General features: G+C 40.2%; 1 protein-coding gene across 1 annotated transcript in view; it reads left to right on the top strand.

Annotated features, from left to right (window-relative positions):
* The window catches only part of RABEP1 (rabaptin, RAB GTPase binding effector protein 1), a 44166-nt gene that overhangs the window by 10381 nt on the left and 19390 nt on the right, over positions 1 to 14395 (top strand). The window contains exons 2-4 of the mRNA XM_030462532.1: positions 7580 to 7708; positions 9669 to 9872; positions 10669 to 10829. Coding sequence (XP_030318392.1) covers positions 7580 to 7708; positions 9669 to 9872; positions 10669 to 10829 — 494 coding nt within the window. The remainder of the gene's footprint in view (positions 1 to 7579; positions 7709 to 9668; positions 9873 to 10668; positions 10830 to 14395) is intronic.

The raw sequence follows: 14395 nt of genomic DNA, 5'->3' as shown, positions 1-14395 counted from the left end.
GGTTGTTTTGTTTTCCCCCCTGAGAGCTGAGTCATTCTTTATTCACTTTTTTCCTAAAAGAAGACAACCTCTAATAAATCTGTAGCTGAAGTGATAAACATATAAGGAGCCAAAGAGGTTTTTTTTCTCCCCCCCACGCCCACTGAAAGTGAGTCAGCAATTAAATTATCTTGAAAGAGAATCAGTACTGAGTTTATCATCTGGGTTTAGCAAATGTTTACATTCAAGCAGGCATTTATATGAGTGGTGTTCAGAGTGAGCCATTGTGTAAGGAGCCTCCTGCACAGTGAAGCACGGGTCATAATCTCCCCCTGAAGTTCTGTCAATCTGAAATACTCTGATTTGATCAGAACAGCAGATTTCAGACGTTTTACAGACAATATTCTTCATTTAAATTTGATTTTTCTTGCCAGGTGAGAGACACTGAGAACCTTGCTGTCAAGTGTCATGGCCCCATGAAGTCATTTAATTCTCTTCTGGATTTTGTGGTTATAATAAACCAAATTATAACCTGTGGTAGTGTGAAAAAGCTTGGCAGAAGCATTCCAGCATAAATATGAAGACTTTCATATTTTCAGTGTTGGTTCAGTCGAGATGAATTAAGGGACTTGAGAGTTTTGGGGGACATGCTTGAAAGTGTTGTGGAAGGGGAACAGGCTCTGCTGAAGGAGCCTCCTCTGTGTGGCAGCTTAAAATACCTTTAGCTGAACATGTAGCTTAGCAGGTAATGAGGCAGGACAGCCTGATGAAATAAAGGAGTGGTGAAAGTGCAGGTGAATGTTGACATGTTTGACAAACGCATTGTTTAAGCTTGGATGTATTAAATGGTTGAAAAGCTTTGCCAAGGGGATCAAGCCAGGCTGTGACTGCAGGGCAGGTAGATCTACCTGGGCTGGCTTTGAGCTGATAGTGGTGTAACTGGAGCAGCAATGGCACTCAGCAAAAGCTGTGAAACCTTTAAGAGAAATCACAGAATGTTTAGGTTGGAAGAGACCTCCAAGCTCATCCAGTCCAACCTTTGACCAACATAATCTAACTACTAACCCATGTCCTTAAGGACCAGGTCAAAACATCTTTTAGATGCCTCCAGGGATGGTGACTCCAGACTCGACCAGTGTCCTGGGCCATCCCAATGCCTGACAGCCCTCTCAGTGAAAAAATGCTTCCTCAAAAAAATCTGACCAATACTCAGGTACTTAACCTTCACAGAGTTCCATGCTGCCATCACCATGCTCCTGTTTGCTCCTGTTTGCTCACAGCCTGTAAACAGACCCTTCATAAAACCAAGAAATCATTGAGCTTTTTCCCTGCAGTCCTTTTAAAAAATTAATCCTCTTGTAAAGAGCAGTTATGAAAGTGAAGATAGAGGAATAAGCTACAAGCAGGGAGAGCAGGGAAAATGCTGATGTTTGTGTGAGGTTGGTTGCTTGGCTCTCTCCATTTTGTGTGGCTATAGATGAACTCAGAGAGTCTGTGCTCACCAGACTGTAGCTTCCCATTGACTTTTGAGATGCTCTGCTATGCAGTCAGGCTTCCCAACACTGTTTCTGAGGAGATTTCCCTGGTGGGAGCAGCAGGATGCAGCCAAAATGCTTTCTGTAGGAGACCAACTACTGTCATGTCCAGTCCACTTTGCCAACTCTGATTCTGCCCTATTTAAGTTATCACTGAATTGATGAGGCAGAAAGCATGGTTAATTCTCTTGAAAAAATAGAGAAGTGTTTTCCTGAAATTTAATGTGATTGTTCTCTGCACCCACCAAAACATCGGTGGCAGAAATGAAACAGACTGGAAGCTGCTGATGGCAAAACTCTTCAGGCATTGACTGGAAATTTCAGGGGGGAAAGTGCACAAAACTGAGATAGTGAAATGGTGAAGGAAAGAAGGGATGGATAATCATGGAGGTAGGAGACTGTCCTTGAAAAGAAACAATAGTTTTAGCAAATGTAAGATAAATGCTGGAAGAAATTCAAAGCCACTTGTGTGGATGTAGATGGATGTGATAAACTGCATTCCTGTGATACCTGAGGTAAGTGAACACTGTTCTGTGCCACTCTAATTTAAATAATGTTTAACTAAGCATAAATCTAAGACTAGATGTAAGTTATCTGCAGACAGATAATGTGCTAAATGTCCAGAAGAGGTGAGGAGTGTTACTCATCACATGAAGTGGGTTTCTTGAAACTGGGAGGAGGTCAGGTGTGACACCCCTTTCCTGAGTGGGAATGGGATGTTGGGATGGAGATTTGGACCCCAGAACAGCAACTGCCTGGTTGTGTGTCCAAGAAAGAAGACATGGAAAGGAAAAACAAAGCAAGGAAGTTGCTAACATGTGAGCACTGTGAAAAAGGAGAAAAAGTGGGAAGTGATAAAAATGAGGAAGGAGAAAACAGTATGCTGGGTTTTTTCCCTTTTAATTCTGCATGAAGATGTTTGCTGTGTAAACAACTTTGAGAAAGAATTCAGTACAAATGATTGCACATCAAAGGTACAGGACAACGTGTTGTCATACTAACAAGTACTAAGTGACATTTTTGGTATTCAGTGTTTGACCTGAACCTGGGAAGGGTCTGATATTGCTTTGCCTGCTGTGGACTTCTGCACTGATTTAAATCAGCAGCACCAGATGCAGCTTTGGTGCTGGTCTTGAGCAATGGTTCCCCCTGACCAGCAGCTGCCCTGGCTGGTGCAGGCAGGAGCAAGATCTTCAGGGATGATGCACCAGTGAAGTACAAGGCACTCCTGTGAAATGTTGTGAAGATGGTCATAGAAACAGGTATGCAGGTTTTCACAATATCATGTCAAACATTACTGTGTATGATTAATCAGCTGTGCAGGATTAAGCTATTTAAAGGACTCTTGGTTTCCATTTTTGTTCTCTTCTTGGTTGTATTATGGAGGAGAATCATTCTATTTATTCTAATACCTCAATTTCTTTAGATTTTAATTATTTTAATTTGGTGTTGGCCTTTTTTTTCTTTTCTTTTTTTTAGATTTTCAGTGTAGCATGCCATACAGTGTTTAACATAAATGTAGGAATAGGCAGTAGTGAAATTACAGGTTATAGAGGAGTTTCAGTCACTCAGCTTCAATGAAAAAGCAGTATTCCTTTCAAACTTCAGTACTAAGTAACAAACTTCTACTTGATGCTACTACGAAATTGATGATGTGGGTAGGTGTTCACAACATGCAGTCCTCAGTTAATACTTTGATCCTGCATTTACTGATTTACTGCAATAAATAAAAAGATACTCTAAACAGATATGATGCAGCAAGGCTCAGTTCTGCATCACAAGTGATACCTGCACTTGTCAGCAACACCAGTTTTTATGTATATAGCATTACATTTGTACTGGATTGTGTGGTTGTGTATGTCTAGACACTAGAGAATAAACTGTGGATCTCAGATCGCCTTCAGCTGGGCAATAAATTAGAAAGTGTTGGATGAATGCAACAAAGTCTCTGAAAGGCACCCTGTCCAAATTGGGGAACTGCCTAAGAGTTACTTCTGCAGAACTAATTGGTGGTAAAATGGGCAAGCAGCAGCCTGTCTTCCATTGTGCAGCTGCAGGTTAGATTATTTTTCTTTTGGTTTATGTTTCCTTTCTTTTCCCCTCCTTTTTTATCTCCCTCTCTTTCTTTCTGTAGCCCAGTTACCATCATTGCAGTGAAGTGCTGTGGAAAGGAGTGGTGTGACAGTGCAGAGGGATTTGTTGCCACTCTGAAAATGAAGGTGGCAAACGAGAAGTCTGCAATTCTCTGTCCTCAAATTCAACTAAGGAAGGGAATTCTGACTTAGCTGTGGCTTTAGCCATTTTACCAGGGCAGTAAGATCCTTGATGCTTCCAAGTGCAAGTTTGGAAAAAGCAAGTAATTTTTTAATTTTCCCCCGAGTTTGTTCTGCCACTGCTGAATATCTGTGTGTAAGGGCAAATTCTGTTCCTTGAAAAGCAACCTTTGTTCCATAAGTCAGGAATTATTTCTGTTCAATGTGCTTATTAAAAGATCCAGAGTCTGTTCCTTTACTTCTGGATGCCTGTTACAGAACAACTATCTTGGAGCAGGGGTGTGTTCTGGTTTGTGTTTGTTTTAGAATATGAGATCCTATTTGAAGAAAATAAGGAAAAGCTTTTTGCAGTTTAAATACATGTCCTGGTGGCAGACTCTTAGATTAAAAATTTATATTGTAACATAATTTTGGCTCCAAGGTAATGTTCTGCCAGATGAAAATTAGTACTTTTAGGAAACAAGCATGAATCAAAAAATGGGTAGCTGTATATTTTTATTATTCCATACTTCTGTCTTGAGCAATCATGACAGGAAAATAAAGAGGTGGAAAATGGCAGAAATATGACAAAAGTCTTGGTGGGTTTTTAATTTTTTTTTTAATCTTCAAAAAGTTTATGTACATTTTTTTCTAGTTTTTCAGATTTCAGCTGTGTAGGACTGATCTCTGGATGTCATGTTTGACACCTTAGATATCCAGTAGAAAGCTATGTGGCATTAATTTTATAAATAGACCTGGTAGTCAGAAATAGTCTTATTGATAATCAGCTTTGTCTGTCTTAGTTCTGGAATAGTCACTCCATGTTTGTGTGACTGGAAACTTTGTCATACATAAAATTGAATCCTTTTGGGAGCTGAGCTGTGGAACAGCCTTTAAGTCACCAGTCAGTAAGAGATGTGTGTGTGTTCCTGCCTTCCTGAATTGAAATTCTGCTGTGTAGTGAGTTGAGGAAGTTTCATCTTTTCCAGCAGAGTTTCTGTGTTGTTTATTAGGAAAAAAGCTAGAAATTGAGAGGCATGTTTAGCTGTGCCATCACTCTGTTTGCCCCAGTGTTTTGGGGAGGAGGAAAAAAAACCCCCACTATTTACAGCCAAAACTTTGTTGGCCAAAGGGACTTCTTTTGTGGTTTCCAGTGCAGCATATCAATTGAAATTCTTCTCAGTGCTATTTCATTAATTAAGAAAATGGGTCTTAAGGGGTTTTGTTTGTTTCTTGAGGAGTTAGGGCCCTACTTAGGGAATTAGGTCTCCCACACTACTGCTCTTATGAAATACAGCATATCCTGTTCCTCTTCTGCCTGATCCTGTTTCAGTCGAGGGAGCTGACCCCGTATTGGGCTTTGTTGACTTCATCAGTGCTGTTAAACATTGATCACTGCATTTCTGTGTGTGGAGATGGGAGCTCAGGGGCTCTGGCAAGTTAATGAATACTGGCACTGCAAAATATAGGGGGTTTGGTTTGAGATTTTTGGTCAGTTTTAAGTTGATACCCCACAATGGTAAATACAGGTTTTTTTTCTTCTCAGCTCCTTTGTAGACCTGGGGTGAGTAGGAGCATGAAGTCAGCTATCAATGATGAAGTCCTAATGGAAAATGTCTATATGAGTCCATTTCCTGCCATTGGCTTTGGTGTGCTCCCAGGCAGACTTTAATCTGTGCCTGGCCATTTGGATTTGGGTTTGTGCTTTCATTTTGGAAAGTGGAGGGTCTGTATGGCCATCATACAGATCATACCCCCAGAGAAGAAAGTAATTTTGGTGAAAATGTAATTATTCATACTTAGCAGAAAGTAGGCAGTGGCCATGCTGTCTTAGAAAATAAACTTTGCTTTAATTCTCCTGCACCTGCTGTGTAGGAGGCTGATGTCCTTGTCCTCAGGTTTAGTGTGGACACATTCCTCCTAGGTAAGGGATTGCAAGGTCTGTCCTGAGCCACATGCACAATGCAGGTGGTAAAAGCACTTGAAACTTAGGATCTGAATAAAAAGATTGCTGTTAATACACAGTTGGAGTTGTGTGACCTGCAGTTGAGATCTTGGTTTTTGGAATGCCTTCAGCTGATCCTGACAGTGGCCAGAGCTCTGTTGTGGTGGGGGTTGATTGTTTATTTATTACTTTTTTTTATACATAACTGCCAGGCTGTAGAGAAGGGGAATACTGTAAATGTAAGTATTTGGAGTTTAAATTGCATTTCTTGCTCGGTGGCTCTGCCATCTCCCTTTCCATTTGGGCAGGATTTAAAAAGAATGAGACAGTTTTTCCCTCTAGCTTAAAGCACTGTTCTTGTGGTGTCCTCTCTTCCTTCCATCCTCAGCAGAAGCAGCTCTCACCTTCAGAGGAAATACAACTCACTTGCTTTGCACAACATCTTTCTGGTGGGAGCAGTAGCACAGCTGCTGCTGTCTCTTTGCAAAAGAAAGATGGGAAGGGAAACAAGTAAACAACAAGTGCTTGAGTCTTTGGGAGGGATTTGACTGAGGTCTGCAGTTGATGTCTTGGTTTTGCCATGGCATTGACCATCCTGTGTTTTACCACTCTAGGCTCTAGAACTGATTGTGCCTTTTTTTGCAAGTGTTTGATGCTGCTGAAGCCAGGTAGAATTTCTGCTGTGTTTTCACAACTTGCTTTTGGTGGGAAGTGTGTTGGGTGTGATCCAGAAACATTTGATGGATAAATATTGTGTGTATTGTCTGTGCTATATAGAGGATGTAGCTGAAAAGAAGTGATTCAGCTTTGTACAACAGGGGTGGAACATGTCCATAAAATGCTTCTGCAGAACAGATCAAGAATTGTGCAGGGGAACATTATTTGCCCAGTGTGATGCAGCAAGGAGATGGATTTTTTTTCTGTGTCATGTTTGAATTCTGAGGTGTGAAATCTGAAACTGTCTGGCACCTAACCCAGACCTACACTTCACCAGGTGCAAAGAAGTTAATATTGCATGTGAAGATCAGTGTTAAAGGGTCAGTGGCTGGGTGGGATCTTTCTATCATCCTAGTTTGGTATTGTGTGGGGTTTTGTTCAATAATAATGGCATTGTAACAATCTTTAGGTGCCTTTTGTGCTTCCTACTGCTCCCTTTTATTGTTGTACGACCAGATCAAGTGCTAATGTCATACATACTGGAAAGCATGAGATGCATGTGTGCCCTGGAGGATTTTTACCTGCTGGAAACAAGGAGAGTTTTATCATCAGTTATTTCTCCATGAATTGGGGTCATCTTCTGGCAAATTTGTGTCAATATAGTCTGAGAAACCTCCCTTTGGTGGATGTGCAGAACTAAAGATGGGAAAGATAAGGGCATCTAATTTTTAGCTTAGTTTTTTTTTTTCTGTGCTTTGTTCTTCCATAGTTGTTAGCTGAGCAGCTGGCACTTTGGTTTTTTGACCTCAGCCTTTGAGAACTTGGTGCCTTGCTCAGCTTTCACAGGCTGCTCTTGTGCCTGGTGACTAAATTCCCAGTGTTTTGGAAAGATGCACCAATATAAAGAGTTCTGGTGCTGTGTTCTTTCCATGTCTTCCTTTACTGTGTATACAAAACTCTGGTTTTGTCTTCTCTACAACTCCCTGTCACATACACTGCTCTGTTACAGTTTGGTGCTGTAGTTAGAAAACCCATCTTCCTTTCAGAGGACTCTGACTTCTTGTCCTGATTTACCAACAGTTGCTGATTTTTTTCAGCAGCTGAGCTAATGAAGCAAGATATTTTAAAATGAATGAGCCCTGAACCTCAGAGTCACAGAATGGGGTGCCCTAACTGTTAGTGACATGCCTTGTCTTCTCTTTTCTTTGCAGTTGCTCTTCTACAACGGGTGGCAGAACTGGAAAAGGTCAATGCAGAATTCATGCGCACAAAGCAGCAGCTTGAGCAAGAGTTTAATCAAAAGAGAGCAAAATTTAAGGAGTTGTACTTGGCTAAGGAAGGTAAGTTGGACATTTCTGAATGATTCTGAAGTTTAATTAAACATGAGCTTAAGGTAATCCCTGCATAAGGAATAACCATGGTAATGCTAACTGCAACCTCCCATTTGCCTATGCACACACCCCCCCCCCTTTTTTTTTTTTTTCTTCCTGTTTTTTTGTTTTTTTTGTTTTTTTCTTTTTGTTAAGGATAAAGAGTATTTAATGGAGTTTTCTTCCAGCACTGGGCTAGTCAGCTGCATATCCAACATCATTGTTATTTCTGAAATAATGAAAAAGTGACAGTAGCCTTTTCAACAGACACATAAGATAGAAGCAGAGGGTGAAATTCAGTAGGTGCCTGTTTAGCTTCCTAGAAGGAATTTTTACAATGAATGTAAAGATTTGCCTGCATGGATAGAAGGCAGCAGAGCAACCTGATGTACATGCAGAAACACCACCACTGAATTTTAGTACAAACATTCTGAAGTTGTGGTGTGCTGCTTCTCTCTGGACAGCAGCTGATCTGGTAATTGGAAAGATACAGTCCAGGTGATGTGCTGTTTGTACTTTGGCTAGCTTTTTAATGTAGTATTAATTTGTCTTAAATTTCCATCTGAGGTACAATGTAAGCAGACAAATGTTATAAAAGTTTTAATACCAGCCAAGGGCATCTCTTTCAATAATGTTCTTTATAGGAAAATGTGAACCATATGAGCTCAAATATCCAATGAAGATTTGGAGAGCAGAGATAACTGTTGTTCTGAGAGCCAAATTGATTTATTTCTAATCCTAGTGATTTTCCTGCCCTTAACATATGAAAGCAGAGCCAAAAAAATACTGCATTAAATCTGCAGCTGCTTGTATAAGCTTATGAGAGCAGAAATACAACAGATGTAATGAAGATCAGATCATACAAAAGGCCTGTTTCTTTGTGTTTCTAGAATCTAGATGAAAGCAGATCTAAGATAGAAGACACTGCTGATGAGATCAGCAAGAAATCTCTTTTTCAGAACAGTAAAAATATAATAAATCCAACTTTCACGTGTACTGAAGTGAAGAGATACCAGAGGAGAATATACAAGCAATTACTTCTCTTTTTTTTTTCCCCAAGGTTTTCCTCCCTCCTCCTTTTTTCCTGAAACCCTTTCCTAAACATACAGTGATCCTTAATACTGTCGTTTGAGAATTAAGTTGTATAAATATTACAAGGTCTTGGGTGTTTCACAGAAATGTTAATGCCATTCTGAGTACCTGGTTAACTCCAAGCTCTGTATAAGGGGTATATAGGGTCTATAGGGTGCTGTGTGCTAGGATTGATTAAGCATTTTGGTACAGCTTGCTGTTTGTGGTGCAGAGGCCAGGATAATGTGAATTAGTTTACATTCTGTTTATAGCTGCAACAATTAAGAGAAGCAGTAGATGTTTCATAGATTGTCCCTTTTCTCAGTAGAAGCTAAGACTTAGCAAAACCATGGTAAAGAGCAAATCAGGCTGAGAAGTTTTATGTCAGTTCCATGTAATGGTCACAGAGTGTTTCTGTTCGATAAATACAAAGTGTTCTGTCCAAATTCAGGACCCCTTTGGTGCCAAAAAGGAGGGACAAACTGCCTGTTGTTCTTCTATTTTCTGATTTTTTAACAGAATGGGTTAAATAATAATGAACTAATTGAACGCACAGTTGACTTTCACGAGGTGTATTGATTGGTATCTTACACCTACAGTGTCTACTTTGTGGCTGCATCCACAAGAAGGTGCTTTTTTAATAAAAGGCAGGGGCAAATGAAGTCAAGCAGTAATGTTCCCTAAAGATACCTGCTAATATTTGTTCAGTCATTGTGGATAGATGCTTTAATACCAGTGATTATTATCACCGAGTAATAACACCCACTTGTTAGAGTTCTGTTCTTTGCCATAGCAACTGTGGATACTTTTTGGATCAGATTTATGAATCAAGTTAAATGGAAATAATATTTCTTTCCAGAGGACCTGAAAAGACAAAATGCAGTGCTGCAAGCAGCCCAGGATGATCTGGGACAATTACGGACCCAGCTGATGGAAGCTCATGCTGAAATGGAGAACATCAAAGCTATAGCTACAGTCTCTGAGAATACAAAGCAGGAAGCTATTGATGAGGTGAAGAGACAGTGGCAAGAAGAAGTAGCTTCACTACAAGCCATTATGAAAGGTAACAACCAAGCAAGCTGCTGCTGCTAAGATCAGACACAGCTTTATTATGTGATTTGTGCCTGCTTGCACAGAATATGGGCAGCTGCTTTTCATGGCTTGACAAAACTGGGCTACAGAAGTGACAGGTGAAATGTAGGTCATAAATTTGTGAGAAGGAGCTTGGTGGTTGTCTTCTATTTATATGGGGATAGAATTTAGTAGGAGTCCTGGCAATGGGATCTTTCATGTGTATGCAAAGTGTTCTTGAGGGCCTCTGGATGTGATACTTCATCCTTCCACAAAGAGAAGTGTAATGCATGTAATGCAACAAGTCTGGAAACAGCTTTAGGCTGTCAGACAGTTAAATGTCCCTCCAGTACTATCTCATGGACTTTTCCCTAGGTTAGTGACTGAAGAAGCTGTTTGCTATCAGTTGTAGGTCTGATTTCGTTTTTTGTTGGTAGTTCTGAGCTGTTCTTTGTCATATTTGCCTGTTGCACAGCTGCTGAAGTTCAGAAGACTTATTGCAAGAAACAAAATGCAGGATGCAGTCTGGGGCAGACTGTTGCCATAACTGGCTGTTTTCTTAAAGGTTGACAAACAGGATCACAGTATCCTGAGCCTCCAGCCTGTTGGCAGCAGGCAGTTTTTCCACCACGTGATGATGCGTTTTCCCCAGGGAACACAAATCTTTGTACACACATTTCTTTTTATTGGTGATCTATATAGACACATGGCTGGTTGGAGATGGGAGTTCCTAAAGCTCTGGTTTTTAACTGACATTGAAACTAAGTTTTGAAAATGCTGTTTTATAGAGACTGTTCGTGACTATGAGCTCCAATATCATCACAGGATGGAGCAGGAGCGAGCTCAGTGGAATCAGTACCGGGAAAACGTGGAACGGGAGATAGCAGAGCTAAGAAGGAGACTGTCTGAGGGTCAGGAGGAAGAAAACCTAGAAAATGAAATGAAAAAGGTATGCTGAAAGCTAGCCCTGCCACTCCTGTTTCAAGATACACTTGTGTTGTTATGCATGGGTTCATTTCCACCCTCTGCTATAACTCCTTCAGAAAGACACAGATTTGTTCTGCCAGCTTTCACCTCTTTGTTTGTGGGAGTCATTGTGACCTAAGGCTGCACTTGAATCCATAAAGGTATTGTACCTGATGACAGGGGTAAAGTAAGGGGATTGCAGCTGAGAAGATGGTAGGGTTTGGCTTTCAGTTTGTGAAAGCAAGAGGCCTTGTAAAGTCTCTTGCCATAACATAAATCAGAGACATTCCACATAACAAGTGTTTTAACCAACTTTTACTAAGTTGAAACAAGCAATCAGTGTTGTAAAATGGAATTCTTTATTTCTGAGGCTTTTGAAGACATTCTTGAATATTGCTAGTTGTGGTTGGATAGTTCTTGCTTGGTACTGGGTGAGCTGCTCTTTGTATCATCCTTATTTATAAAGGTAGTAGTCAAAATAAAGCTGATTTGCCAGTGTTCTCACTATAAAATTACTGCAACTGGAATATTAAGACATCTGCTGGTTTAAGAGGTTTTAATCCTACCAAGAGAGAAAAAAGACTTCTTTTGAAGCTGGAAGGAGGTTTCAAAACTAGATCAGCGTGGTCAGTCTTGTAGAAAGAATCCAGAAGATGTTGAGTTCATCCTGTAGAAGTCCTGGCAATGCATTACCCACAAACTGCCAGTAACAGTCCTCAGAAAACAATCTCTCCTGACTGCAAGAGTTTTTGCAGTAATTCAAATCTCAGCATTATTATTTTTATGATTTTCTTTTTTCTTAATCTCAATGTACTGATGGTGTAACAGTTGGAGTTGGAATTTATTCAGGTGTCAGCCCAGCTCACCCAAGCCTCTTTGCCACTGGACATTGAGTATAGCATATACATAGCATTTTCAACTGTACCACTTTAAAAGAGAAATAAATATCCCTTGTGATCCTAAAGGAAAAGGTGATTGGTATGTTAATCTGTGATTAATATGAGCTCAGGAAGCTTTATAGGTTTGTAAAGTAGAAGAAACATGTACTTTATGTAATTGGAGGGGGAAGGGGAAATCTGGACTTCAGAGCACAGCTTGAAATAATTGCTTAAACTGCTTTCCATGGGTTTTTTAATCTTCCCTGTCATTAAACCTGTGAATTTTCTCCTCAAGGAGACTGAGAATTTGATCAAAATTAGGAAAAGGACATCCAATGTTACCTAAAAACAAGCAAGCAAACTCCAAGCCCATAAAAAGCAGTGTTTGTCTAGCAAAGTAATGAATATTCAGGCCTCAGCAGTCAGTGTGAAAGGAGGAATTTTCTTGATCACTTGGGATGCATTATTTGCAGACTTGTGATCAATTCCTCATGCAAAATGGCATTTCCAGCCAGCAGTGTTGTGTTTAACCTCCATTTTTATATGATGCATTGTAACAATGGATTTAATTTATTTTAAGGCATAACAATGGATTTAATTTATTTTAAGGCATAAATTTTGAAAGACTTTTTTAAAAAACACCTTCATCTTCCAAGCCAGTTCTGAGGGAATCTCCAAACATCTCAAAGGAGTGAAAAAGAAGTATTTTGCTCTCTGGGTTGTGTATCACTCTAAATGAGAGGTGAGCTGAGAAGAATGGGTAGAGCAGAGAGAAGATTGCAAGCCATATGTCTCAGTCCAGGATGCTAACCTCCTGGCTCTCTCAGTTCAGTTGTGTTTGATTTGGCTCTAAAATCTACTTTAAACTACAAAGAAAAAAAAAATTCATGAAATTTAATATTGCATCCACATAACTGCTTACTGTTATGCTTGTTGTCTGCATACTTGGTCCCCTCCTGAAAGAGATGAAAGGTAGATAACATTTTTGATATGAGTGTTTTCAGGCTTCCAGCATGCATGTTATTTGTCCTGGTTTGGAAGCCCTTAGAACAGGTGGGTGATGTTTTCATGAACATTCTATTTTGGACTGTATTTACTAGACTGTGATTACCTTGCCAGAGGTATCCAAGTCTGGCCTGCAGACCTGGCATTCTGCATTCTTCAGCATCTGGTGGAACACGTGCACTTTCCTGGAAGCAGCTGTCTTGCTTTTCCCTGTAAATGTATTTTAAGATGCAAATTGCCAAATACCTGGAGAAAACTTGGGTGTTCTGTGATTTTGATCATAAGCAGCAATTTCTAAGAAATCTGTGTCTGTTCTATAATTCTCCCTGCCTGACTCAAGCAAGGTAAATACTTGTTCTAATGGTAAGCCTGCTTACCTAGTGATTCATCTTTCAGAAAATGTAGTGGTGGTTTATGGAAATCTCACTGCCTCCCAGTTGCTTTATAATACCAGATAAGTTTTTGGGGGTTTTTGTCACCAGAAATGCTAAAAGCAGTCTGGCCTTATCAGCATGCAGGTTCTCTGGTGAATAATGATTTGGCTCCTTGTGGATAAATGACTTGGTGGGGATGAGTCTTGCACCCTGGTAAAACTTGTTCCTTTTTATTCAGACCTTATTTTTCCTTTCAGTGAAGGATTTGGGTTTCAGTAGGAGCAGTGATGAATAGAAAGACTCAGCACAGTTCTGTCAAAGTCTGAGTATCAGGAGTCTGCAGAACAGGTATTTTGCATATGAGGAGATTAGGAAAAGACTTACCTCCAGTTCTGCAGTGTGCCTGTTAGTCAGAGAGGGGAAATCAGAAGGAAATATGATGTCTGTGACAAGAGTTGGTCATAGAATCTCCTGTACAGTGAGCTGCCTTCATGGTTAATGATGAAGAGCAGCAGAATAGATTTAGATGAACTCAGAGAGGTTTAGTCCTTTCAAGAGAGATTCTCAAATTGTGTCTGTACATTTCCTGCTTTTCTCATTTCTTGAGGAATACATTTAGGTACAGTGTTTGCCTTAGACTTCTTCAGCCAGGTTTTTATTCTGAAAATACTGGTTGGAGTAAGAGTGAAGGACATTCAGGGTTGCTGTAGTAGCTGTCAGGCTGGGAATGGAATGTTTTGTCTGATGGCTGGGACTAATTTTTGACATGTTTCTTCTGTGGAGTCATCTCCGTGCTGTGGTCTGCAGATCCCTTTGGCCACTCTGCTGGGGGGAGAAGGTTTTGCTTCAGCAGAAGTCACATGGAAGCTTTGTTCTTGAGTGGGTGATAATGTGTAAAACCTTGGGGTTTGACAGTCAAGTTAGTTTGGCAAAAAGAAGGAAACAAATGATCACACCTCTGGAAGAGTTGGAGGAATGTTTTATAACACAGGCAATGTGATGCTGTGGCACCTCTTGCCACAGGGGACAGGATCCTTAAGTAGCATTTTCAGACAGGATAAGTATTATCACTTTATTAAAAGTTTACATGGGAACTTTAACCTCAGTTTGGGAGTCTCAGTAGTTACACTTTACCTTCCGAGGCAGATCCAGTGACCAGCAGTCATTTTGTTAGCATATATAGGCTTTATATAGGCTATCCTAAGGGTTTAGCTCAGTACTACACTGACCTTTAACATGGATCCTCACCCCCCCAATCTTCCTCCTCCCCTCTTTTTTATTTTTATCATTTT

This window comes from Calypte anna, chromosome 19 (genome assembly GCF_003957555.1).
Source record: "Calypte anna isolate BGI_N300 chromosome 19, bCalAnn1_v1.p, whole genome shotgun sequence".
In the NCBI taxonomy this organism is placed as follows: domain Eukaryota; kingdom Metazoa; phylum Chordata; class Aves; order Apodiformes; family Trochilidae; genus Calypte; species Calypte anna.
The sequence above is the reverse complement of the archived record's forward strand: the minus strand, read 5'-3'. Positions and strand labels throughout refer to the sequence as shown.